Consider the following 26,604-nt stretch of genomic DNA (forward strand, 5'->3'; position numbering starts at 1 on the left):
ACAGCTAGTCTGCAGCAAACACCCTGTACCCTCACTCTGAACCTCTGGATCCCTCTTCTGCATCCAAGACCAGCACAATGCCCTCCTCAGCGTGTCCCAAAGCCCACGGTCAAGGTCAGTGAATGAACTCTCTTCTGCTAGGAAGCTGACCTTGTCTCTGACCTTGTCACCAGAGCCAAGCATACTCTGTGTTTCTCAGAGACTAACTGCATTCACCCCACACAGGGCTCTGTGCGGCGGCCATGAGAGAGAGAGGGTCACAGCCTTGACTCTGTTAACCTTCCCCTTGCTCACTTTCTTCCTCTTAGAGTCTACCAGAGTCTCTGCTGTCCTGGATCTTTAGCCAGTTACTTCTGTATCCTCTCTCTGTAATTACATCAAGCTCTAAGTCTACCCCCTGCCCTCCTGTCTGGGGCGGACATCACTTAGACATGACCTGGAGAGCTCCCTCTCTCTTGCTGAGTTGTTTTGTAGGCTGGTAAGAAAACATCAACCCAGCTCAATATTTCTTGCTAGAGCTTGGAGAAATAGGCTCCCTGGTGCCAGTTCGATAGGCAGCCAAGCATGCAGAGCCTTCTGCCAGTCCCCCTGACCCTCCCTGTTGGGTTTGTCTTGTTTAGTTCTACTCTCCTGGAATCCCTCCCATGGTCCTTTTCTGTTCTACCATGTTCGTTTCCATATTCGTGGAGCTTATATTTTGGTCAGTTGAATTCGTTGGCTTTCCATGCCTTTCCTTCTACACTCTTTGGTAAGAACTGCCTACCCCCCAGCCCCATTCCCATTACTTCCTTTTTCCTTTTGCTTTTACTAAGCCTCTGTCTTTCTGTTTGTAAATCTTGGTATTTTCTACTTATTTGACCTTTTCTCCTCCTCCATCCTCCTCCTCTTCCTCTTCCTCCTCCTCTTCTGTCTCCTTCTCCTTCCCTGTGAAAAGGGAGGCTAGGAAGTGTCTTGTGGATGGTCTTCTTTCAAAGAACATGCCTTCCACATTTTGCTAGGGATTTTCTAGGGGATAGGGTAGGGGGCTTGAGTTTGCAATGTCTACAGGAGTCAAATAAGTGGAAAGGATATATACTATGCATTAACATTTTTTAAAATTAGGTGGACAGATCTCCCTGAGAATAAGAAGCAGGAAGAATTAGGGGAGATTGGAAAAGGTGTTTGAGAAACCCTCTTCTCTGGATTTCTGCAACAACTAGGGTTCCTGAGTGACAGGCTAGACAACCTCGAAGCTGTCCCATCCTTAGCAGTGTGAAGTAAAGCCATGGGAAGATGAGAAGAAACTGAATCAAAACCATGATTTGAGCTAATCCTCACTGCCTGTCAACTTATGCTTAAAGTTGAATTTCAGGCATGCCTAACCCAAACCGAAGTCCCTCTGCCTCTACTGGGGACTGAGCTAAAAGTGGTAATGTGTTAGGTTTTTAATACCCGGACATTAATGTGTCTTATTTTTCAATGTAAACATTGGCTTTATAGATCAATTTTAGATGATTTTGTATGGGGAAGATTAAAATTTCAAGAGAAATAACTGCCAGTAACTTCACTTCATTTTGTGTATCAAGACATTTTTTTTCTCATTTACAAATGAATGTTCCATATACGTGTGGTGTAAAACACGGTATTCCTGGGCTGTGGTAGCACACACCTTTTATGGAGGGGCAGAGGCAGGTGGAGCTTCCCAAGTTCTAGAGCAGCCTGGTTTACACAGTGAGCTACGGGACAGCTAGAGCTGCTGAGCTGAGGCTCAGACAAACAAAGGGGGTTCCTTCACTTCCTTACTTGTTATCTGAAGTTCTGGAGCTTCAGAAAGATTGAAACCAGGGCTTTGCCACTAGTTGGCAAGTTCCCTCCTACTCAGTTACATCTTCCGTGTCTCAGTGCACCACTGATGCAAATATTGTAAAAAAAAAAAAAAAAAAGTAATCCAATTGACATATTGATCCCCTCATAAAATTACCAATCCATTTGAGGCAAGAAGTATTTAAAAAAACTATTGGCTTAACAATTTTCAAGTGTATAACATGTAATTATTAAACATAGCCACCATGTTGTACAATAGACTTGTTTCTCATGGTTGACTCAGGTTGTATGTCCTCAGACCGAGCCCTGCCTCCACCCTGTGTATGATGACCACCTTCCTACTCTCCCTGTCTTTGACGTGGGGTTTTAGATTCCATATATTAGTGATATCACACGGTATTAACGAAACAATTTCTGTAATGGTTTTATATATGATGATACTCTTTGAGTTTAATTAGTGTTCTCCAAAAATGAAAGGATTTCCTAATTTTTTTAAGATTGAATTATATTTATCTATTAAATGCCATGCTTTTAAAAATGTGTGGTATTGGTGCATGGATCTGATCATTAAACCTACATCTTAGCGATTACAAACAGCACTACAGTGAACACCGCAGTAAAGACGTGTCTTCCACACTCTAGAGTAATTTCCTTTGAATATATTGCATCCAAAGATAAGAATGTTTTGGGTTTGAAAACCTCCATTGTGTTTAATATAACAGCTGAACTCATAGTCCCTCCAACAGTATACGAAAAGGGTCCTTTCTCTTTATATTCTGGCTAACACTTACCTTTCATATCTAAGCCTAGGTTTTTATTTATTATTTCATCTGTAAGAAAAAATTAATTTTATTTTTAATTGTGTTTGTGTGTGTGCATATGTGCATGCACATGCATGTGAACCTGGAGCCTTGGAACCCAGAAGAGGGCATCAGACTCCCTGGAGCTGGAGTTATACATGTCCCTGTGCTGCCAGACAGGGATGCAGGGAACCAATTGTCCTCCTGAAGAGCAGCTCTCTTTCCTTACTGTGTGGCTGTCTCTCTTGTCCTGACTGGATCCTTTTAGTTAATTATGAGTATATTTAACTCTGAGACTATGTGGAAGAGATGGTGCCCATCAGTGTAGCGCCCACAGAGACCACAGGAAGGTGTCAGACCTCCTGAAGCTAGGTTACAAGTGCTTGTGTGCTCTACCACATGGGTGCTGGGAACCAAACCAGTCCATTGCAAAAGCAGTTCATACTTGTCACTGAGCACCACTCCAGCCCCTGTGCCTTCTTTTACAATACCACGCTAGCTGATGGAGGTCACACATCACCAGACTGATGGTTCACTTCCGTGATCATTAGCAGTGTTGAATTTTATTTCATTTGCCTGTTGACTATATATCTTCCTTATATTGAAAAAAAAAGTCTTTTCAAGTCCTTCCATGTTTTTGATAGGAGTGACTTGCTCTTTTTGTCTGTGTATATGCAGTACTGTGTCTGTTCATGTACAAGTACATACATGTGTGCATACATATGGAGACCAGAGATCTGTGTCTGGTGCCTTCTCCACTTGCTTTCTGTCTTACCTTTCGAGACAGAGTCTCTCGTTGACTGTGAGATCATTGGTTCAGCCAGGGCTCCAATGAGCTCAGAGACCTTCCTGTCTCTCCTCGACTTCGGCAGATAGGACGAGAATCTCAGCTTCATGAACTCGGGCATCACACTCTGTTCTTCGTGCTCCTGTAGTCAAGGATGGAGAGCTCACCTTGGCTCACCCGCCATGTGCTTCCATAGTTCAGAATATGGAAGGCTTCAGAATGCTTTCCTTTTCAGGATCCGCCCCATATTGTGATTAGTTTAGAGCTGCTTTTCAGTACAGCCCCAACTCTATCATATTTCTTTGTTCGTAGTATTATCTTTTTATATGAGCTACCATTGGTGTTAAATGACTACTTGGGGTTCCGGAGGGTCCAGTAAGTACTTACTGCTCTTTCCTCTGCTATTGACAAAACCGAAGAAAACGGGGAAAGGAGTCAACAAATGGAGTGGTCAGTACTTTAGCAACATTAACAAAAACAATGACAAACTTACATGGAGTTCTGTGTTCACTTAGACTCATTCCTCAGCCACTTGCAGCACCAGACAGCAAAGCCCACCCTGGAGAACAGAAGTAATTGGTTTTTCCTTAAAAAAAAAAAAAAAAAAAAAAAAAAAGACCACTCCGGTAGCCACTTGCTGTGCCATTCTCTGTAATGGTGTGAAGGAAGTCAGATGATTCCCCTTCGTGGGGAAGGAAACTGCAGAAATGTAAGAGTGGTGTCTCTCTTCCCCTAAGCTTTTCCCACTGAGCAGAGCCTACCATTTTATTCATCGACCTTGTTACGTCTGTGGTTGACCAGCTTCGCCACCCCCTGCCCATGGGTGACGTCGGATGCTTTGGAAGTCCCTATTTCACTTGCAGACGGCTCTGAAATGACCGGAACAATGGATCGCATCAACTGCAGTAGCAGCACTAGACCCACAGAAAATCTGTGCCGTTCTTTCCTACAGCAGCTTCTTCGTCAGCAAGTCTTCAATGAGATTAAATTGCCTCCCGGAGAGACAGCAGCAAAATATAGCCTCAGACAGCATGACGCTTATGAACTGCTTTGAAAATTGCTGCCAATTTAAGAGATCTCAGATCGTCCAGCCTTTGAATAGGGAATCGGTGTAACTGTAAATGGTGCTTTTTTTCTCTTTGTAGTCTGCAGAGGACAGTTACCACACTCTTCTGTTTGGCGAAGAACTGGACAAGTGTGTGTGTCAGTGTAAACAGGCATGTTATTTAGAAAGATAAGCATGTTCATCTCACCATTACCATTATTTAAGACCATTCTAAATGCATGTCAGACCTTAACGTCAGTTGCAGGGGACGCAATGATTCCTACCATTCAGTTTTTATTTTTATTTATTTTATTTAACTTATTTAATATTTATTCTTAGTGACCATTTTGTCTTAATTATTTTTAATCTTCACCATTTAGTTTTATTTGTTTTAAGACGTATCTTAGGCCTAGAGAGATGGCTCAATGCTGAAGAGCCCTGGCTGCTCTTCCAGCGGGGCCCTAGTTTAATTCCCACCAACCATTTGGTGGCTCACAACCATCTGTAATTCCAGTTCCAGGAGATCTGACGCCCTCTCTGGCCTTTGCAAAGACCAGACATGAAAGGTATGCGTACCAGCACATGTATGCAGACATTCGTACACATAAAGAATAATCAAAGAAAACTATTTTAAGATTGAAGAATTATTTTATTTTTTTTATTTTATAATTTAGATGATTTATTTACTTTTATTTTATGTGCATTGGTGTTGTACCTTCATGTATGTCTCAAAAAAGTGTCAGCTCCCCTGGAGCTGGAGTCATAGACAGTTCTGAGCCACCATGGAAGTACTGGAAATAGAAGCTGGGTTCCCTGGAAGAGTAACCAGTGCTTTTAACCACTGAGCCATCTCTGCAGCTCCTATGTTATTATTTTTAATTGTATGTAGCTGTAGGTCTACATGTGGGTGTGTGCATATGGGAGCAGGTACCCACAGAGGCCACAGCTGTCAGGCCTACAGGAGCTGAAGTTACAGATGGTTGTGATACACAGACGTGGGTGCTGGGAACCAAAGGGTTCTCTGAAGAGCAGAAAGTGCTTTTAACCACCAAGACATGTCTCCGATCCCTCGGAGGTTCATTTTTAAAACAGTCTTTGTCAGAAGTAATATTTCTTCAGAGTGAGGATATTTTTGTTTGGAGTTTGCAACAGAATTATAGTTTTCTTTTTTTTTTTTATTGTATTTCTTGAAACAACAGGAGAGTACAGTAGTTTTGTTTGTTTTGAAACAGACTTTCTCCCTATAGCCCCAGCTTTCTTGGAACTCACTCTGTAGACCAGGTTTTCCTCCAACCTACAGAAACCCATTTGCCATTATCTCTCAAGTGCTGGGATTGAAGGCGTCGCCACCACCACCCACACAGAGCATGGGATTTTTAAGTCAGGCATGGGCAGAGAAACTAAAGCCAAAATATACAGCAAGGGAAAAGATACAAGTGTGCATTAGTATGGCAACAGGAGGCAGGCAGCCCTCACCTAAAGGTGCCGTGCACACACACTGTGGTGATGTGCTTAAGAAGACATTCGTCCATAGCAGCATAGATGCCAAAGGCCTGGAAAGCTCACCGGGTCCCCCTGTCTTCCAGAGTGGCACACCAGCTCAGACCATCCTCCCTGGAGCAGCTCTTCCTCAACCAGCATGCCATCTCTGTTTCTGGGGACGGCAATTCAGTGACACAGCAGGAACAGCAGAGTCACAGGATGAGGTAGGCCTGGTTCCCTTCACAAAATCCCATGTGTGGACACAGGAGACTAACTGGCCAACTGCTAAGATGTCTAACGAGGCACAAAATGCTCAGTAAACTACAGGCAGGCGTAGTGGGGCTTTTAGTGGGGCTCAGTGAGTCCTTGAGCTAAATGCCAACTTCTTGGCCAAGTCTGAGATCTCTGGGGGTTGTGGCTCACTGATGGCGTACCTTGCCTGATGATTATCTTAGTCTCAACATGTCTGCCGAGTGAAGTGCTGTGAGCACATACTAAACTATGTCCTCTGCCCTTCCCTTCCCTTTCCAGATCACCAGAGTGGTCCTAGATACTAGAACTTTTCAACTTGAGAAGGATAGGAGTGGGCTCGGCTGATGCCTTGATCAACCAAGAAATCTCGTGGAAAGGGAATCTAGTGCTTCATGGGATGAGAAATGAGAGAAAGTGGACAAAGGGAACACACTCCACAGGGCATCCGGTCACTTCCTCAGCCTCTAAAATTAGAATGTATGCATAATAGAGCCTGTGGTGAGCCTGGTGTGTGTCATTACTGTGCCATTGCTACACAGATTGTCCAGAGACTGCTAAGTTCCAAAGCCTTTCCAATCACCAGGTGTATTAGTCAGGGCTCTCCAGAGCCACGGAACTTGTGGACTGTCTCTCTCTATATTATAGGAATTTATTAGCACAACTTACAGTCTGCAGTCCAACTAACCCAACAACTGGAAGCTGTGCACAGGAAGTCCCAGACTCTGGTAGAATAAGCCGTCCTTCTCCCAAAGTTCTTATGTAAACATCCAGCAGAAGGTGTGGTCCAGATTAAAGGTGTATACCACCACATCTGGATCTGGAACTTTCTCTGTCCCAGGCTGGCCTTGGACTCGGAGATCTGCTTGCCTCAGTCTCCTGGGATTAAAGGTTTATGCTACCTCGCCTCGCTTTAAACTTTTCTTGGCCACTATGCCTCAAGAGCTGGATCAAAAGCGTGTGTCATCCCAAGTCAAGATCCAGGTCAGGAACCTGTGTCTTCCAGCCCCTAGATCTGAATCACAGGTGTGCCCTGCATTTCTGGATTGTAGTTCAGTCCAGATGTAGTCAAGTTGACAACCAAGAAGTCATTACACCAGGGAAAGCCTCTTTCTGGGTGTCTGGGTCCAGGTGACTTGTACAACTGTGTCCTTTGTGCTTTTCCCTGCCCCCATCCTCAAACAGGTCTCGAACAGCAGACCCAAGGAACGGCAGCACAGTGACTGAGTTCGTCCTCGTGGGCTTTGAGCAGAGCTCCCCTTCCACCCGGGCTTTGCTCTTCACCCTCTTCCTGGCTCTCTACAGCCTCGCCATGGCCATGAATGGCCTCATCATCCTCATCACATGGACTGACCCCAGGCTCAACAGCCCCATGTACTTCTTCCTTGGACACCTGTCTTTCCTGGACATCTGCTTCATCACCACCACCATCCCACAGATGCTGGTCCATCTGGTGACCAAGAACCACACTGTCTCCTTTGCCTCTTGCATGACCCAGATGTACTTGGTCTTTCTAGTGGGTGTGGCCGAGTGCATCCTCTTGGCCTTCATGGCCTATGACCGGTATGTTGCCATCTGCCACCCACTGAACTACACCCAGATCATGAGCCAGAAGGTGTGTGTCAGGCTGGTGTGTTCTTCCTGGGTCTTTGGGATGGTCAATGGCATCTTTCTTGAGTATCTGTCTTTCAGGAATCCCTTCTGCAAAGACAACCACATAGAAAACTTCTTCTGTGAGGCTCCCATAGTAATCGCCCTCTCCTGTGGGGACCTCAAGTTCAGCCTGAAGTTGATCTTTGTTGATGCCATTGTGGTGTTGCTCAGCCCCATGGTGCTCATTGTCACCTCCTATGCCCGCATCCTGGCCTCCATCCTCAGCAGAACCTCCTCCTCGGGTAGGGGGAAGACATTTTCCACTTGTGCCTCCCACCTGACTGTGGTCGTCTTTTTGTACACCTCAGCCATGTTCTCTTACATGAATCCCCGAAGTACGCATGGGCCTGACAAAGACAAGCCTTTCTCCCTCCTCTACACCATCATCATGCCCATGTGTAACCCCGTCATCTACAGCTTCCGCAACAAGGAAATGAAGGGGGCCATGGGGCGGGCTCTTGGGAGAGGCGGCCGATTTTAGGTAGCATCTGCCTGGAAGGAGGGCTTCTGGAGAACTTTCCTCAATGGGGAGTAGAAGGCTGCTTTTCCCAGCACCTTGCTTTTCAATTCTTGGAAAGCTCTAGAAAGGAGCGTGTGTGTTCTTCACCACTAGACTCAGACCTAGAGGCTCCTCCTGGTGTCCAGGGCTCATTTCTGACTTTATTTTCTAGAACTGTTTTTCCATGAATTTTCTTTAAGGGGATATGAGGCTTTTCTGAATATTTCTTCTGTGCTCCTCAAGAGCCGTTGAGTATCTAACTCTCCTGTTTGTATAATTCTTTTACACATGCCCCAGGATAATTTTTGCACATCCATTTAGGAATAAGTGGCTTTTCAATCTTTTAATATACCGTATTAGTCTTGGTGTTGGAACACGTAGCTTCATAGAATTGATTAGAGGGCCCTGGTAGAATTCCATTAACCACTGCCATCTGAGTTTTGACAGATGCCATGGTAGTGTGTGTCAACTATACAGGACCTATAGGCACCTGGAAGACAAGCCTTCAACATTCTCGTGAGGGATCATTTAACCTCTGATCATGCCGGTGAAGAATGATGTTGATTAGGTTAACGGAGGTGGAGAAACCCACACTACAAGTGGGTAGGACCATTGCTGGTTCTGTATAAAAACCAGTAAGCTGGCAGACTCTGGCCAGTCACCCACTGCTTTGTATGTGTGAATAAACGTGACCAGCTGCTTCAAGCTCCTGCCGCCCTATCTTCCCCACCAGAATGGGCCATCTGCACTTCAACTGTCAACTGCAATAAATCCTTTTCCTTTGTAGCTCTTGTTGAGGTGTTTTCCACAGCAGTAAAAAAAAGAAATGAGGATAAATGGCCCAAATCCGCTTTGCAGAAAGGCAGCCTCTTCGGCAGACAGTTCTGAGGAAACTGGGTATCTACTTGTAGACATCCAAAAAAGAACTCCAAATGCACCGAGAACCCCAGCGTGAGACATGAAACTCTGAAGCTAGCTGCTAGGGGGAAAGTGGGAGTACAGGCTTTCATGAGAAGAATGCCAGACAACGAGCAACAACAGGACTTTGTGCAATTAAAAGGAGTCTGTACAGCAAAAGAAACTGTCTGCTGGGCAGTGGTGGTGCTTGCCTTTAATCCCAGCACTTGAGAGGCAGAGGCAAGGGGATTTCTGTGAGTTCGAGGCCAGCCTGGTCTACAGAGTGAGTTACGAACAACCAGGGCTACACGGAGAATCCCTGTGTCAGAAAAAGAAAAGAAGAGAAAAACTGTCAGCCAAGTGAAGAGTCAATCTATAAATTGTAAGAAAATCTTTCTTAGTTAAACAATGAACAAAGAGGGTTAATGTCTAGAATATATGAAGAACTTTAAAAAAAAAAAAAAATCAGGCTGGAGAGATGGCTCAGCGGACTAAGAGCACTGACTGCTCTTCCAGAGGTCCTGGGTTCAATTCTCAGCAACCACATGGTGGCTCACAATCATCTGTAATAAGAGCTGATGCCCTCTTCTGTGTGTCTGAAGACAGTTATAGTGTACTTATATATAATAAATAAATATTTTAAAAAATAAATAAGCGTCAAGAAAACAACTCAATTAAAAAGTAGATTGTAGAGCCAGACAGAGAGTTCTCAAAAGAAAGTTCTATAATTACATCATGTCCTCCTGCCCTGATTCCCTCCAAACCCTCCAGTGCACCCCTCTTTCCAGTTCAGGACCTCCTTCTCATTAATCGTTGTTACATACACACGAACATATTTTTTTAAATGTTCAATGTTATTTGTCAATTCATTAGGCAAATACAGATTAAAACTACTTTGAGATTCCATTTCATGGCTGTCACCAACAAGTGACAGCCGAGTGTGGTAGCAGTGAGCCTGGTCTACCTAGTGAGTTCTGGGACAGCCAGGGCTATATTATGAGACTCTGTCTCAAACAGCATAAAGGAAAGGAAATGACTGGGTTGGGGAGATGAGAGAGTTCATTGAGTAAAGGAGCTTGAGGCTCGACTCCTGGAGTCATACTGATCGAAGGGGAGAACCCGCTCCACGAGCTTGCAGTCCATAAGAACCCTGTCTAAAGTTATCAAACTGAGCGGAGGCCTTCCAAGTCACCTTGGAGGAAAAGAGACCTTGTCCTCCCGTCTGGCGTCCTAGCTTCCCTAAGTCTGAAATTCCAATCTGCAAAAAGCCTTTGAAAATGAAAAGCAAGCCGGTAAAGGACAGGCGGAGGAAGGAGACAGTGTGCTTTTGAGACTTAATTCCGTCACAGCCATGCAACCGTGGTTCTCAACCGTCCCGACGCTGAGACCCCTTAATACCGTTCCTCAGGTTGTGCTGACCCCCAGCCGTAAGATTGGTTTCATTGCTACTTCAGAACTGCAATTCTGCTAGTTATGAATCGTAATGTAAATATCTGTATTTTCAGACGGGCTTAGGCGACCCCTGTGAAAAGGTCATCCAGGAAGTGGATCAGGACCCACATGTTGAGAACCATTCCCTTTGCAGTTCTGAGCACTTGTAGACCATGAGATTGTGTGTGCATAAGGCAGGACAGGAAAGCTGAGTCATGAAAAGGTCCGTGTAAAACATTATTGGAGTGCAGGTAACAGCAGCTCAAGATTATTAAGTACTTTGTTCCTAAAACCTTTACCGTTGAGTCCCATGATAGTAGGATCATTAGGAGAGATACTGTCACACATGATCGATATCAAAAACGGAAGTTCCTAGAAGTTGCTTTTTCTTTTCTTTTTTAAAGATTTATTTATGTATTTTATGTATATGAGTATACTGTTGCAGTCTTCAGAAACACCAGAAGGGGGCATCAGATCCTATTACAGATGGTTGTGAGCCACCATGTGGTTGCTGGGATTTGAACTCAGGGCTTCTGGAAGAGCAGTTGGTGCTCTTAACCTCTGAGCCATCTCTCCAGCCATTTTTCCTTTTCAAATTGCACAGTATTTAAAGGGTGTATACCATTCTCACTCGGGTGCCCTGCCCCGAGAACCTGACCCCCTCCTCCTCTGGCATGACACCTCTATAATCCTCTGACCACTTCCTCAGCAGCCGCGATTACCTATAGGTGACCCGCACACACCACTGGCTGTGTCACTGAAGGGAAGTGACCTTTGAGACTTCTCTTCCTAAAGACACCTAGCTCTTTAATAGAGGGAGCGAGACTGGGGGCATCCAGGGTCAAGGATTTCAAGGAGAGAAATGTTTTCTTCAGTAGCATACTTGCCCGAGTAGTCAGTACCTGCTGAGACGGACGTCAAATAAACTCATTGGTTCACCAGCCACACTGGGGTGGAACTCTGTTACTGTCCTTAGCTCATCTACGGAGGTCCGGAAGAATGCCAATGAGGTGATATTAGCCAAACCAGGAAGAATACGGAGGAGCTGTTAGGTGCAAACCGGGAAGGGAAAGTGGCTGTTAGGACTAAAATTCCAACACCCACCCACCCCTCCAACTGATTTCTTGCAGATGTGCGCTCAACAAGCCTGTCAGAAAGTGAGCTGGGGCCAGGGATTACTGAGAAATCTGACCTGGGGTGACCTGGAACTGTCAAGCCTCCCAGGTGGAACAGCTCACAAAAAGTACTCACGAGGGAAGCTACTGCCTGAGCCAAATCTCCCCTGCTGCTGCTGTCCCCCGAAGGAAAGAGCTGCAGGGTCCACAAAAAGCCAGACAACTACCTAAGGGCTCAGGAGAGGCTGGGGTCTGACTGGATTCAAGAAGACAAGATGACTAGGTGGGCCTAACGTAGCGGTTCTTAACGTGTGGGTCTCTCTACTCCTTTGGGTTGCACATCAGATATTTACATTACGATGTATAACAGTAGCAAAAAATGTTACGAAGTAGCAACAATTGGTCCGGGGCTTCGCCACATTAAGAACTGTATTAAAGGGTCGCAGCTTTAGGAAGGCTGAGAACCACTGCATTCGAGTTAGCTCGGCCCGCTAGAAAATGGAAGGGAACCCAGAAGTTCTCTCTGATGCTCCTCTGCTTCTTCCCCGAGGTCCTCACGTCGCCTTGCCCAGCTCCACCTGGCGGCAGCACCCGGAACCGCAGCAGGCCTTGACCTGATTAGAACCAGGCAGAACCTGCAGCCAATCAGCCTTCCTCAGCCTCTCGGCGCGCCCTGTACAACCAATGAGCGGCGTCTCCTTGACCAACCCTCCCGCGCCCGATCCAGATTTGTCCACCTCTGAGAAACAAGGTCTATTTCGGGATGTGACTGCAGCGGCCATGGTGGGCAGCTGCAGGATCCTGCCCAGGAGCTCGGGGCGTGGGATACCCATCCAACCCAGTACCCCTCCCCTTTGGCGGAGGCTGGGATGTGGGCGGAGCATAGCGGGAGAGCCCTCTACCAATCACATTAAGGCTCGGTAGCCGCCAGTCCAGTCCGAGGATGCGGAGCCTGAATCTCTCCAAGCGATAGCTCCATTTTTAGCGAATTGTGTAATATTGGGCTGCACTTCCCGCCAGTAAACAACCGCAGTGTCCTCAGCCGCCTTATCGCCCCCTTTCACTTAACAACTCGAGAAAACCCGCTTGCCACCTACCTGTCTGGAGTCCCTGGGATCTCTGAGTTCCCACAATGTGTGTCTTTCTTATCTCTGTACTCGCCCCCCACCCCGTTATTTTTCGAGTAATTTACTTTCCTCTTTACCCAACTAGTATATGATTAAATTTTCAGTCCTTGGCGCAAGTGCTTTGACCGTACGTGTTGTGATGGTATTCCTCATAAAATCAAGCAAAATCCTGTTAACCAAACAGAACAGAAGCAAAGCTTCTCCAATAGGACAGGAGAGAGAGCATTTGGAGTCCTCACCCAAGTCCCCGAGTCTTGTGAAACAGTTTAGCATGCAGAAATATGGCGTATGCTGATCATGGAAATTAAACGCTAACTCTAAAATTTCTAACACTAAATCTAAAGGACTAGATGTCTTCTGTTGGCTCTTCAGCTCCTCGTCCTTGTCATCCATCTCAGGGTGTGGTAGACCAACCTGCATAAACTGCTCTCATTGTCTCTGCTTTCCATCGGGCTCGATTCATGAATAGCAAAGGCAGAGCCTGAGGTTGGATATCTAGTCCCCAGCCCCACCCCACCCTAACCCCCCTCCCGCTTTCTCTTTAGGGGGGTCCCTATTTCTGCTATTGATCCACCACTCTCTGCCTGGTTCTGTCTCCACAATCTGGAACAGAGCTCTCACGCTGCTTCTAGATTTTTATGTGTGGTTTTTCTACAGCCCACACCTGGGCCTTTCAAAACAACTCTTCATTAGACTCTATTCAAATTATCCTGCCCTAATACAAGACCGGCCGGTCTCCCTTGCTGGGAAGCAGAAACAATCACCAGAAATCAGAACATCTGAAAGGTTCGACAGGGTCCCCGGAGACAGACAAATCTGAGCATAAAGCTCACTTGATGGACCTTTATTTAGATACTCGTACTTGGGAGTGTGTCTCTTATGCTACACAGCCTGCCTTTCAGGGACTCTCCTCCCCCACAGGAGTACCACCATCTTGTCTGTGTGCTGATCTGGAATAACTGTTGCCACCAAGAAATTCTTTATCACATCCAGGCACCATTACTACGGCTGACCCTGCCAAGATAGGTCAGTGGGCTTTAAAAAAAAAAAAAAGGAATGTGTATTGCTGTGTAGGAGACAAGACTATTTCAGCCTTAAGCTATGGAACACCTGACTTCTGCCGCAAAGACAAAAAAAAAAAAATGGTGTGCAGAGAGAGTTTAAAGTTAGGGGGAACAGAAATAGAAATAAAAGACCATGTCTCCAGAGAAAGAACCTAAGATAACGCCCCCACCTCCAGTCAGCCTTACTTTTTTTTTACACCGTGTGTCATGGAATAACTTTACACCCTTATAGAAAACTCAGGAAATTTTACCACCAACACTGACGACTGTTAGCGATTCCTCCTGGGCCCTGACTACCACGTGTCTCTTCTTTGGTCTTATTTGGAATAACAAGTTCATTTTGCTGTCAGAGTTGGGGAACTTTTTTTTCTTCAAGATTTCCTCATTCTGGCCCTTCATCTCCCAGATACTGTTCTGATGGGTCTTTGTTATGTTTTATTTGCTCCTCAAGAGATCAAGTAAGCCATACTCTGGTTCGTCGCTTGCGCCATTATTAATGTCTGCAAGTAAAAACGCTCTTGTTCGATTCATATCTTTTGTCTCTAGTCTCATCTTTCTGCTTTTACGGTAGGTTAATAATTTTTCTACTGTGTATATTTATGCTTTGTACACATAGTTGCTTTGTGGACTTTTTTTCCTCTACTGGAGATTGAGCCCAGGGCCTTGCCAATGCTCAGAAGATGCCAATCAATGAGCCAAACCCCCCATTCCTAGACATTCATCTTTCTAGTTCTCCAAAGCTGCTGAGATGTGTGCCCTGTCCTATGTCTACTTAATTCACTGAGCGTGGTTTTCCAGCCACACGTGCTTTGCCAGACGCGGACATTTATTCTGCCTCTCTTGGTCCACTCTACCAGTGGCGCACGGAGGTGTCATCATCCACTGACGTATAACTCCACGTCGGGCATCCCTGCTTAGTCCATTGTGGAACTGTAAAAGGATTTATCTTCTATTGTGTAAAGCCACTAGTTAGAGCGCTATTTAGTATGTCTAAGAAATGCCGAATGACTTTCCAAAGGCGGTAGAATAAGAACAAGACCCTGTAGCCCTGCATGTCTGGGGCTGGAGAGATGGCTCAGTGGTTAGAGCACTGGCTGCTCTTCCAGAGGTCCTGAGTTCAATTCCCAGCAACCACATGGTGGCTCACAACCATCTGTAATGGGATCTGATACCCTCTTCTGGTGTGTCTGAAGACAGCTACAGTGTACTTATATATAAGTACCTTTTTTTTTAAGATCTGCATTTCTGATATTTTCAGCTTTGCTGATTCCTATTTTGGTAGTTTTGGGAGCTATAAAAAAGATCCCGCCTTATTGTGTTACAGTATAAACCATTTTAATTGAATTTCCACATGCCTATTAGTTTTTCCTCCTTGGTAAATTGCCGGACTACATCCTTTGTCCCTTTGTGCCAGTGGTCTGACATCGTGTTCCTATTTGTTTGCAGGTGTTATTTGTATATTTTAGGATAATATTTTATTCTTGTTTGTTTTAGACAAAGCAATTTTTTTTGTATTTGACCCTGTCAACAGCCCACTTTTTACACGATGCCCTTTGAAATTCACAGATTTTAACAGGATAGATGTGTTGGACTTACTGTTTGCTGTGGCCATGAAAGACGAAATAATTATTACTGCTACGATCAAAATTACTTGAGTTTGAATTTGTAGCATTTTATCTATATAACCTTAGCATATTAAAAAGTTAACTAGACCGAGTTAGCTTAGAATTCAGAGATCCCCCTGCCTCTGCCTTCCAAGTGCCGAGATTAAAGGCATGAGCCGCCACACCTAGATCAATGTTAACTTTTAAAAGATATTTTAAAATATTTAAAAGGTGTGTGCGTCTGTGTCTGTGTGTCTGTCTGTGTGAGCCCCAGAGAGCTGTCCTCTGAAGAACAAGAGTGCAGTGGCCCCCTGAGGCCAGAAGAGGGCGGCAGATACCAGAAGGTGGAGTTACAGGAAGTTATGGGCCAACCAAAGAACCAAAGTGGGTTCTGGGGACTCAGCTCAGCAACTCTGGAAGTTAGGAAGCACTCCTAACTGCTAAGCCATTTCTCTGGCCACAGTTAACCTTTTATTATTAAGCTCAGAAAAAAAAATTGTAAGCAGAGTCCTCCTGGTGCTTTTGAAAGCACTGGTGTATGACACCACGCAGTTAAGCCGATTTTCTGCACGTCTGTATATCTGAGTTCTTTTGGAATACACTCCTCCAAAGACATTGTACTAAGCGTCATCTTTGAACCTTTATTCCCGTAGACTTTCCAACTACGAACATTATATCATCTAAGGATTTCCAGTCGGGTTTGTTTATTTGTTTCGCCTGATCTCCTGGGCTATGAGGATCTCATCCACATTAACCATCAAGGCTTTCCTGAGGAACAATTAGACCCAGAGTAGCAACTTCTGCTGCCCTCCTTCTCTAACAGTGGTCCTCGACCTTGCTAACACTGTGGCCCTTTAAAGCGGGTCCTCCAGTTGTGGTGACCTCCAACCGGAAAGGTATTTCGTTGCTACTTCCTAACTTTCCTACTGTTATGAGTCGGAATGCAGATATCTGGTATGCACTGTAAGCCGACATCCGACCGACATACGACCACGTGACCGGGGGTCTCGACCCACAGGTTGAGAAGCGCTGTTCTAAGGGCTGCCATTTTCATTAAATTAACTTTCCTCTTCCTTCTGGAACTTGGCTTCGCGCCCCGCGTTTGTTCTTGAGATCTGTAATCCTGCCTACTTGTCCGTTTTCTCGGCCTCTGGCACATTTTTTACAAAGACACTTCTTCCCTCTCCTTCTATTTACCGAAGTGACTCCTTTTTGAGTCCCGCCCGGGTGCCGAACACCGCCTTTGTGGTGGAAAATGACACTCTGCCTTTCTCACCCCCTCTTATCTGTATGGCTTCTGACCTGCACCTATCTGGCTTTGTCCTCGTCTTCCACACCCATTTCTTCCTAACGTTTGTTTTGTAGATTACAGTGCGCTGCTTCTGTCCCTGGACAACAAGAGCTCAGTCTGCGCCCAGTGGCCTGCGCCCACGCCTGCACTTGGCTCTCTTTCTTTTTCACTGCGATCTTTGGGTCAGGAGTTCCCGTCCAACTGTTTCTCTTTTGCTTGTGATCATACTTTGTCTCTTCGTGGAAAATGCAAGAATTTTATTGTTTCACTCAATATACTTTGTATATTGGTGGAGACGCCAAATGTAGTTCACTTAGGGAAATTTTGTTAATGGCTTGGCCGAGACCACTCTACTTCCGTTTCCCAGAGTCGGATGCCGCACCGGCTGCTTCTTTGCTTCCAAAGTCACATTACATGTTCTCCGTACTGTAAGTCTTTATAGTACTTTATTTCTATTGTCTTTGTCCTGCCTGCATACACATCTACTTTCCCCATGTGCCAAGGACAAGCCTTGGCTTGGAGAGGGCTTCTGGGAGAAGGGGTGTCTGGGAATGGTAAAAAGAAACAACTCAAAGTCAAATTGTGGGTCCAAGATGGTAGCCCAGGTTCTAATGAGATGGCTTCCCAGACTCCCCAGCCCCCATCTCTTTATGTCTGTGTGTGTGTGTGTGTGTGTGTGTGTGTGTGTGTGTTCTGCTCTGCACTAGACAGCTTTTTTTTTTTCTATTCTAAGAACGCTGTAATTGAGACAGCTCTCTATCCTAGTAAAAACTGTGAAAGCTCTCTGGATAGCTCACAGGTTTTCTGACTAAAATCAGAAAAAATTCCACAAGAGTTATGTTCTCTCTACAGACAGCCTTCTCTGGATAGCTTTGAGAAGACATTCTAGAACAGCTGTGTCGGCCCTCTAAGTAACTCCTGGGATTTTCAACCAAGTCTGACCAAGTCAGAAATTCTGTTAGAAAAAAATTATTGAAGAAGCTGTTTTTCATTCTCCAGAGATGCCTCTAGAGACAGCTCTCTAAAGAAAATTCCAAAAACTGTTGTCGCCTTCTGCTGGCTCACCTCCTGCAGACCAAAAACCCAGCTTTTTAATTTATATATCAGTTCAGTTCTTTACTCCCGGTTCCCTTTAACCATCCTATGAATCAGCATCCCATGACCCCAACCCCATAACTCTTAAGAGACAGGAAGCACATATCCTTTTAAAATTGCTAAAGAATCCAGAAAAGTGCCTGCCTGCCTCCGTTAAGCACAGATGCTAAACAGGCTGGGTGGGATCCAGCTAAAATCACCACACCTGGGCCTGGACTAGCTGCATCCCAGGCTGACCTTGAACTCAGGACTCTGCCTGCTTTTTTTATCTTTCTGACAACACCCCAGGCTGACTTTGAACTTGGAAATCTGCCTGTCTTTGTATTTTTCTGACAGGCTGGCTCATTAATGCACATGCCTCTGCTCCTTTACATTCACGAAGCCCCTTGTGCAATTCATATTGCATCCTTATTCTTTGCATAGCTAGAAAAGTATGTATTTTCAGATTCTGGTTTTTAGAGTTCTCTTCCACAGCCTTGAGGGCTGTTCTTAAAGGTCCCAGCAGTTACCCTTTTTTAAAGATTTATTTATTATATATAAGTACACTGTCGCTGTCTTCAGACACACCAGAAGAGGGCATCGGATCTCATGACAGATGGATGAGCCACCATGTGGTTGCTGGGAATTGAACTCAGGACCTCTGGAAGAGCAGTCGGTGCTCTAACCACTGAGCAATCTCTCCAGCCCAATAATGTAAATTTCAGTGATACCCAAAAGTAATTTCTCCCAACATCTATACATCTTTCAAATTGAATGTCCTATCTAACTGATGGTAGCTCACAATTCCTGTCAGCTCCCAAAAGTCATGACCAGAGGATTACATCACACAGCCTGACCCTAGCTATCACTCAAAGTGACTGGATACCTTCAGTTTATCAACCCTCTAAGGACCCCCTGAAGCAATACTGGTCCTGGGTGTTGTTCAAACACTTACCTTAAACTCTCTCTAGAGAGATCAAAGGAAGCAAAGCTTTGGAGATTAGAAATTGGACCCCAAAGGGAACTCCCAGAGACAACAGTTTCTTCCTAAGAAACTCTGCTCCGCTAAAATTCAGTATGGCCCCTAATGGAAATGCATGGAAAAATACAGACAGTGCAAAAAGCAATTCAGAAGTGCCAGGCTCAGGTGAAGTAATGGTAATTCTATAATGGTGCTGGAGAGATGGCTTAGTGGTTAAGAGCACTAACTGCTCTTCCAGAGGTCCTGAGTTCAAATCCCAGCAACCACATGGTGGCTCACAACCATCTGTAGTGTGGATATGATGCCCTCTTCTGGTGTGTCTGAAAAGAGTGTGACAATGTATTCATATGCATAAAGTAATTCTTTAGCGACTTTTAATTATAGCTGTGTGTGTGGTACTGATATTTTAAAGTTCCTTTTGAAAATGAGAAATAAATGATACTTAAATAAGAATGGAGCTTTAAGACCTAAGTGTTAAGAAAACAATGATTATGATTGGCAGTTTCCTTTCTTTGGGGATCCTCCCATGCGGTGCCACTCAGTCAAGTGACATACAGTGCAGGTAGACATCTCAGAGACTAAAAGCATAAATATACAGGTGCAGCTCTCAAGGCGCCCATAAGTCTGGAAACAGATGGACAGTTTGCTGAGGTTGAACACTAGCAGGCAAGGAGTAGAAAAGGACAATAAAGCTGTTGTCCTCGTGCCCCCTCCCCCTCCCTGTTGCTGCCACCACCAAACACATACAAAAAGCCGCCGACCCACAGGAGGAGGAGGAGGCCACATTGCTCCATGTCTAAAGTAGAAGCGCTGAGGAGCCCTGAAGAATGGAGAGGACTCGATCTAAATGACAGGGACAGGTCAAAGTAGAAAAGTCAGGAGCTTTACCAAGTGCCGGGAAGTGGAGGCAGCTCTGGGGACCGAGGAGCAGGACCCTGTGGCCACACAGTTCACGATTCCTTTCGACTCTACCCATTAGAGTGTTGGATGAAAATGGTGAGCCTTGTTTTTAGAAATAAAAAGCACACATTCATAATCAAACAGGATTGTCTAGTATCTCTGGGGATGTTTCACTCTTGGGCAGCATAAGGGGGAAGCAACCAGGAGGGGAGATGGACACGTAGTGCCAGGAAGGAGGATGAAAGGTTCTTTTCCGGAGATGAAGTTTGTACTGACTTCTCTGGAAAGGAACGGAGACTCATCTAGACCGCTCACCCAGGGACTGAAGGAACTGAGCTTCTGAGGAAGTAAAACAGGCCATAAAAAGTAGCTAGGGGAAGAAACTATATGGGGGGTGGAGGTTATGCCAGGCCCTTGTTGGGGAGGAGTTTGACCCTCCCCCCCATACACACATGCCTTATTTTATATTTAACATGGAGAGCACTGGGGAGATGTCACAGATTGTTAAGTAGAGGAAGTATTCAGAACTCTGGTTTAGGAAGATTAATTTTTGGAGTAGGTAACTGCGGGAGGAGCGAAGCTAGTTTATTGCAGTTGCTTTTTTATATTCTTCGGATCCGTTCTACTTATTCAGTTTTCCTGTCTCACTACCCACCACATGGCAGGAAGCCAAGCTTTTAGTAGGCATTTGCCAGTCGGGAAAACACATACATTCACTTGGAGGTTCTTCTTGCAATGCCTCTATTCTGCGACAGGTGGCGCCCTTATGGCATTATTTACAGAGCCAGACTCTCTCTAAACAGTGCTTCCAAGAGTTTTTCAGGGGGAACTCACCTTCTGAAGACAATGTAGAATGTGGGGGGGGGGGGGGGGTAATGACAGCTAGTATAAAAGACAGATGAACAACCCTTTGTTTTTCAGTATTTCCACTACAGTAGGTTCCCTGAGTGCAGTTGTATAGTAAGAATTTTAGTAAGGGAAGAAGTTTATGAAAAGCTGCCTCTCAAAGCAAGACGTCTTGTGAGAAATGTAGTATATTTGAGGTGTGCTTGTAGGGAAATGTCCGCTGTAGACACAAGCAGAAAGCATAATCCGCCACACCACTGTGAGACTGAAAGCCTGAGTGCTATGCGGAAGGCCAGTTTCTGTCACCGGGAAGCAAGCCATTCTCCAAGAGCAGAGTTTAGCTCTACTGGGTTAAGGCTGTAGCATGTTTCTATGAAACTGTGCTTTGTCTTTGAGGGTAACAGCAGACCTGGAAGAGAGGTGCTTTAGGCTAGTTAGAGATGAGGGTTCCAGAAACAGCTGTGATGAGTTGTATGTGGGATTGGATTGGCCCCAGACTGACAGCTTAGCGTGAAGCCATGGAGGGTGGTGTGAAATTATTTTTCTCTCAGTTAAAACGTGCCTTCCAGAGGGGAGGAAGGAGGCACTGAAAGTTGCATACTTCACAAGGCCCACCTTTGAAAGGTCAGATAAGCAGTAGTGTATGAGAGGGTTTGCCTTCCGGTGGGGCAGGGAGTTCCATAGAGTCAGCTCTTGGGAGCAGCCAAGCATGCTGCCGATGCTGTTTGTGATGCCTTGGAGATACCCATGCTCTGTAAGTAATACCTCCTTCAATCCCAACCCCCTATTAAACAACCGAATAAACTCACGAGTTCTCCAACCTAGACTGGGATGAGATGGTTCATTGGTTTGTCTTTGGTATCCTCTCTGGGGTGAAGAGGGATGTACTTGTGAGCTCCCAGGTGAACTCAGACATTTCTCAGACTCACTTTAACAAACCGCTACTGTTAAAGATTTGGGGTGATGGGACGTAGGACTGTAGAACCAAATAATGCGGATGTGATTAGACTTCATCAAGAAAGTGGCGAGTAAATTAGACGGAGATGCCATTCTGACTCCAGGCAGGAAATACTCTGAGGCTCAGGAGGCCTGGGTGCTGGAAGGGCCTGGCTCACGAAGTCTTTGTCCGTGGTGCTGTCCAAGTTGAAACATCTCGTTACACTTTACTCTCTGATTCTTCCCGTTTTGTGCTGTCCAAGTTGAAACATCTCGTTACACTTTACTCTCTGATTCTTCCCGTTTTGTACCAAAGCCCGATTCTTACTCTTAAGGACTAAGTGAAAACAATGGCCCTTTATCTCTAGAGAGAACACAGATTTGCAGGCTTTTGTATCCAATTGCCCATGTTTGTTGCTTCCTGAAATATTCAACAGTGGTGTCTGCCATGAACCCTGGGTGAGAAGCCCCAGCTCAAACTCCTTTACCAGCAGGCTAAAGAAGAAACCTCAGAGGCCAGAGGGAATCAGAGAAGGAAGAAACAGGGGTGAGGGGGTAACCTGTGCAAAATCTCTGTGAGATGCCAGCGCCAGAAAAGGAGGGGGTGGCAGATCACTTGCTCTCTGCAGGAAGGCTTTTATCTGGAGTTGCGGGGTTGTAAGGAAAAACTAAGGGGCTGAGGACACAGAGAACAGCGTACACGGGAACACTGGAACAGAACAGGAGTCAAACAGAACTTTCTATGGAGTCTAAATGCTGCCTTTGGGATGTCGCTCAAATGATAGAGAATTGACCTGCAGGACACAAAAAGAGAGCTCATCTACTGAAGAAACTGCCAGGGAATGCCTGCAAGCATTGGACGTTTCCTCTCCCACAGCAGGTCCAAACAGCCATCTGCTCCGAGCTGTTAGTAAATTATTACCCACCCAGTGCTGAGAAAGGTCTCGAACCAAAGCCTGAACTGTAATCTCTTCAAACTGAGAAGCTGAAGATGTGGTTGATTTCTTTTTCAGGATTCTCCCGGGCTCTTTGAAGAGCCGAATAGGAGCAATTAGAGAGATGGTTTCTATCTAAGGCTCCTTTAAATCAAACTGCCTCAGCCTTAAGTCCTGGCTTTGCCAGATTCCAGTCTGTGACCTTGAAGTCTTAAATCTGTTTCTGAGCTGTTATGTAAAAGTAACAGCGGTGTCTACCTCATCCAGTTGCTGGGAGATAAACTCAGAGCTCAGTAGCCGAGCATTGCATGGTAATCAAGGCTGAATGTTGAAATTCTAGCAGAAACCTAAGTCCACATCCTCAGCTACATGCCCTAGCTGCTCTCCTGAGTGGCCCAACATCCATTACCCAAGGACTGTATACCTCAAGGTTTCCATGGGCATATTGTGAATACAGGGTTAGTCCTCCAGCCTTTTTGGCTCATCTCTACGTCTGCTTCAAGTGAAAATGTCCGTGCTGTCTTGAGAAGCTAACCATGCCCTTTGCCTTAGCTCTGTCCTCAGGGGTAAGGGTTCTTTATATAGGAAAAGATTACATTAAAAGAGTTTGCTCAAGAGGCAAAAGCAGATGAATCTCTGTGTGTCAGAGGCCAGCCTGCTCTACATAGTAAGTTCTGGGCCATCCATGACTCTATGGTGAGATCCTGTCTCAAGAAGAAAAAGAGGGAAGAAGGAAGGGGGGAAGGTAACAAGAAAGAAAGGGTGACACAAAGGTGACCTGCAAAATAAGAACTGGAGAAATGTGCTGCTCTTCCAGGGGACCTGAGTGTCCCCAGCACCCGTGTCAATCAGTTCACACCTGCCTGAGCCCCAGTTCCTGGGAATCTGACGCTCTCTTCTGGCTTTTCTGTGGCACTGTGTGTGTATGTGCACACCCAGAGGCACAAATGCACATGCGCATCTATAATAAACCTTTAGAACTGGGGAAGGGGCTGTCTCTAGAACCTTCTCTGGGTTTTGCTTCACTGGAGGAGTCATCCTCACCCTGCATCCCCAGGAGAACTATAAGGAAACTAACATTTGCACAAGACATCCTAGGAGTCATAGTTTTTATTCCTGTCACACACATTGTGCAGAGCAAGTCTCAGGCAGTCAACCCACTGTTAGAATTAAAGACTCATACACGCACAAACACTCACACACACAACACACATGCACACACACATTCACTCACACAACACACACACTCACACAACACATACACACACTCACACACACAACACATACACTCACACAAAGCACACACACATTCACACAAAACACACATGCACACACACACATAAAACACACACATGCACACACACACACACACAGAACACTCACACACACTCACACACCTACACACACATACACACACACACCCTAGTCAGCTCTCAACCTTTGTTCTGGGGCAGCCTCAGGAAATCTCCATCACCCAAGGGAGTTGCCTAGAGATGATGTCAGTGTTGACTCTCCGGGGAGTACCTTGCCCGCATCTTCCACTAGAGGCCTGAGGCCGTTGCTGTGGTTTCCTTAGTGATGTGTCACTCCACTCCAGAAACCCCGGGCAACCCCTCCAGAACAGTGACTCCCACTCCATTCTTTGGAACAGGTGGCATGCCTGCTGTACCAGGGCTCTCATTCAGATGTCACCCCCATGGCTTGCCTCACTGAAAAGAAACCTCTTGCGGGTGTGGAGTGCAGGCTACCAGAACCCTTGTTAGCTGCGCATTTCCATGCAGACCTCGGCATTTCCAGCTCCACTTAAAAGGGAGAGCAGACAGAGCTGGCAAGCTTGTCCCAATCAGGACAAGGTCAGTTAACTCTTTGGGACTGGAGGCAAAGAGAGAGTAGGGAAGGCATGGTCCCTACATTTTCTACTTAGCCCTGTTCCACACAGCAGACCCAGAAGCCCCAGCCTCAACTTCGCTTAGTACCAGTCAGCAAGAGAGAAGATGATGTCTTTTTATTAAGGTCGACATCAAGCAAAGCATTGGGAAAGAATACACAGAGGAGGGGGGAGGAGCACACAGTCACCACTTCAGAAGGTAGGAGGGAGTTCAGTTAAGGGGGACCCCAGGACAGCCACATGCTCCATGCCCTGGCTCAGGAGTGGGGTGAAGGGGAGAAGAGCAGAAAGCACCATGATAGCCTGGAGCTCACAGACAGGTCTGAAGCCCCCTGAACCTAACACTAGAGCCACAAGCCCTGCCCCTGAGGGCTCACACACTACTACACAAGTGGACACAGGTAACACAAGACATCATGGAGGCAACACCAAGAAGCGGGGGTGGGGGGGAGGAACTGAAGTTAAGCGGGTATAGCCAGAAAAAGACAGTTTGGGGCTGCAGCGTGGCACACACGCCCTCCCCCCTTCAAGAGTTCCTCAAACGTCCCCTAACACTGGACTGTTGCTGAGCAGTTCCAAGTCTCTGCCTGTGACCCGAGTACCTTGTTCTCTTGGCCCAGGTGAGCGGCAAAGAAATGCCAGGTGAGGTCAGTGGCATGACAGGGCAGGTTCGGTTCTGCGTTCTCAATGCCAGAGCTGGAGCCATTGTGTCTTTGTGCCAGCTCCTCCCAGCCCCAGGGGCCCTTGGGACCCCCTACCCAGATTCCTAGGGCTGCAGTTCCCTCCTCGTGCTTCCTTAACCGATCAGCAACTGCAGAGATCTGTAAGGGGGAGAGGTTTCCGCAGAGCGCTGTATGTATGGTCATGGATTTCAGCAAAAGGGTACATTTCCCGTTGCCAGAACAGAATTACCCCAACTCCTTAATTTCTAGGTAAATAGAGATTATTTGCCAAAGTCCTAGGTGACTCCTTTTTCAGAATAGAAAAAGCAGAGTTTTATTTACATAATTCAGTGGTCTTCCTGTTTCCTAGGAAGAGGGAAGGGGGCAAGGTAAAGGGATGGATGGGAGTCCAGAGATGGGCACTTCCTTTCCGGGAACCTCACCTTTCTGCAGTTTTGCTATGATGCCTGGTTGGGTGGAATTCGCGATGCTTCCAAAGTCCTTCACCCTACAAATCCTTCTTTGAGGGAGTCTCTCTCCCTGACCTATTAGAACCACGTTTGGAGCGAAGAGCACTGCACCGCACTGTTCAGTCCCCTCGGGTTCAGCACTTGGAAACCCAAAGCTAGCCCGGGTAGCTGGTTCCCCGGCGGGGTCCCCCTCACAGAGAGGCCTCGCCCTCCAGCTGCAGCAGGGTAATGTCAGGCAGGTCGAGGGACTCCACAAGTGGCTCATCCTCCCCAAGGAGACCGGGGCTCTCAGAGCGCTCGCAGTGACTGGTGGGTGTGGCGGGGCTAGGCGTCTCTTTCTCCTCCTCTTCATCCTCGTCCTCTTCATCAGGATCGCGACCCAGCAAGCCGCTGTCCCCGATCCCCGGCGAAGGTGTCTCTGGCTCATGAGGAACACTCGGGAAGCTCCCCTTGCCGCCGGCCACGCCCAAGCCTCCCTGGCGGGGCGCAGTGGTCATAATCTGGCACATGGAGACTATGGCCCGCTGGTTGGCGCACACGTCGTCCGACAGAACCTGGATGTGCGAGGCCTGCTCGTCCAATGCCCCTCGCATGGCCCTCACGTCCTCAAACAGGGCCTGCAGCTGGGCCTTCAGGTGCTCCATCAGTTCCTTCATACCGCCGTTATACTCCCCAGAGATCACGTCCCCTACGGCTGGCACCGTGGACACCTCCAGAGGCGCCGGCATGTCGCCGCCGTCCTTGGTCATGATCTCCAGCAGACTGTCCTCCATTGAGTGGCAGACACGGGCGGTGGCAGCTCTGGGTCGTGTCCAGCCGGTCCTCCAGGATGGGGGGAAGGGTGTGGAGGGGGAGATGTCCCGGGAGTGACGGGGTGGAGCCCAGGGACACCTAAGGCTCCCTAGAGTGGCGGGGAGCCGACGTGAAGAGAGCGACCCAGGCAGAGGGCACGTTCAGTATCAAGGAGGCTGAGAAGAGTCGACAACGGGACGAAGACCCGTCTAGGGTCCCGGGACCAGCGTCTTCGGGCTTACCCAGGGGCAAAAGTGGCTTGCCCGCTCGCT

The 26,604-nt window shown here is 46.6% G+C and overlaps 2 protein-coding genes across 2 annotated transcripts; one reads left to right on the forward strand and one right to left on the reverse strand.

The window, feature by feature from the left end:
• Positions 1-7,355: 7,355 nt before the first annotated feature.
• On the forward strand, positions 7,356-8,300 carry LOC308438177 (olfactory receptor 10AD1-like; the record flags this gene model as incomplete). The annotated part of the gene is made up of 1 exon (XM_080939467.1): positions 7,356-8,300. The coding sequence occupies exon 1, from the start codon at positions 7,479-7,481 to the stop codon at positions 8,298-8,300; it is 822 nt and encodes a 273-aa protein (XP_080795593.1). The 5' UTR covers positions 7,356-7,478.
• Positions 8,301-25,731: 17,431 nt separating this feature from the next.
• On the reverse strand, positions 25,732-26,313 carry CCDC184 (coiled-coil domain containing 184; the record flags this gene model as incomplete). Its single annotated transcript, XM_080938923.1, has 1 exon — positions 25,732-26,313. One exon carries the CDS (start codon positions 26,311-26,313, stop codon positions 25,732-25,734), a length of 582 nt encoding a protein of 193 aa, XP_080795049.1.
• Between the last annotated feature and the right edge of the window lie 291 nt (positions 26,314-26,604).

Source organism: Micromys minutus (genome assembly GCF_963924665.1).
Source record: "Micromys minutus genome assembly, chromosome: 27".
Classification (NCBI taxonomy): domain Eukaryota; kingdom Metazoa; phylum Chordata; class Mammalia; order Rodentia; family Muridae; genus Micromys; species Micromys minutus.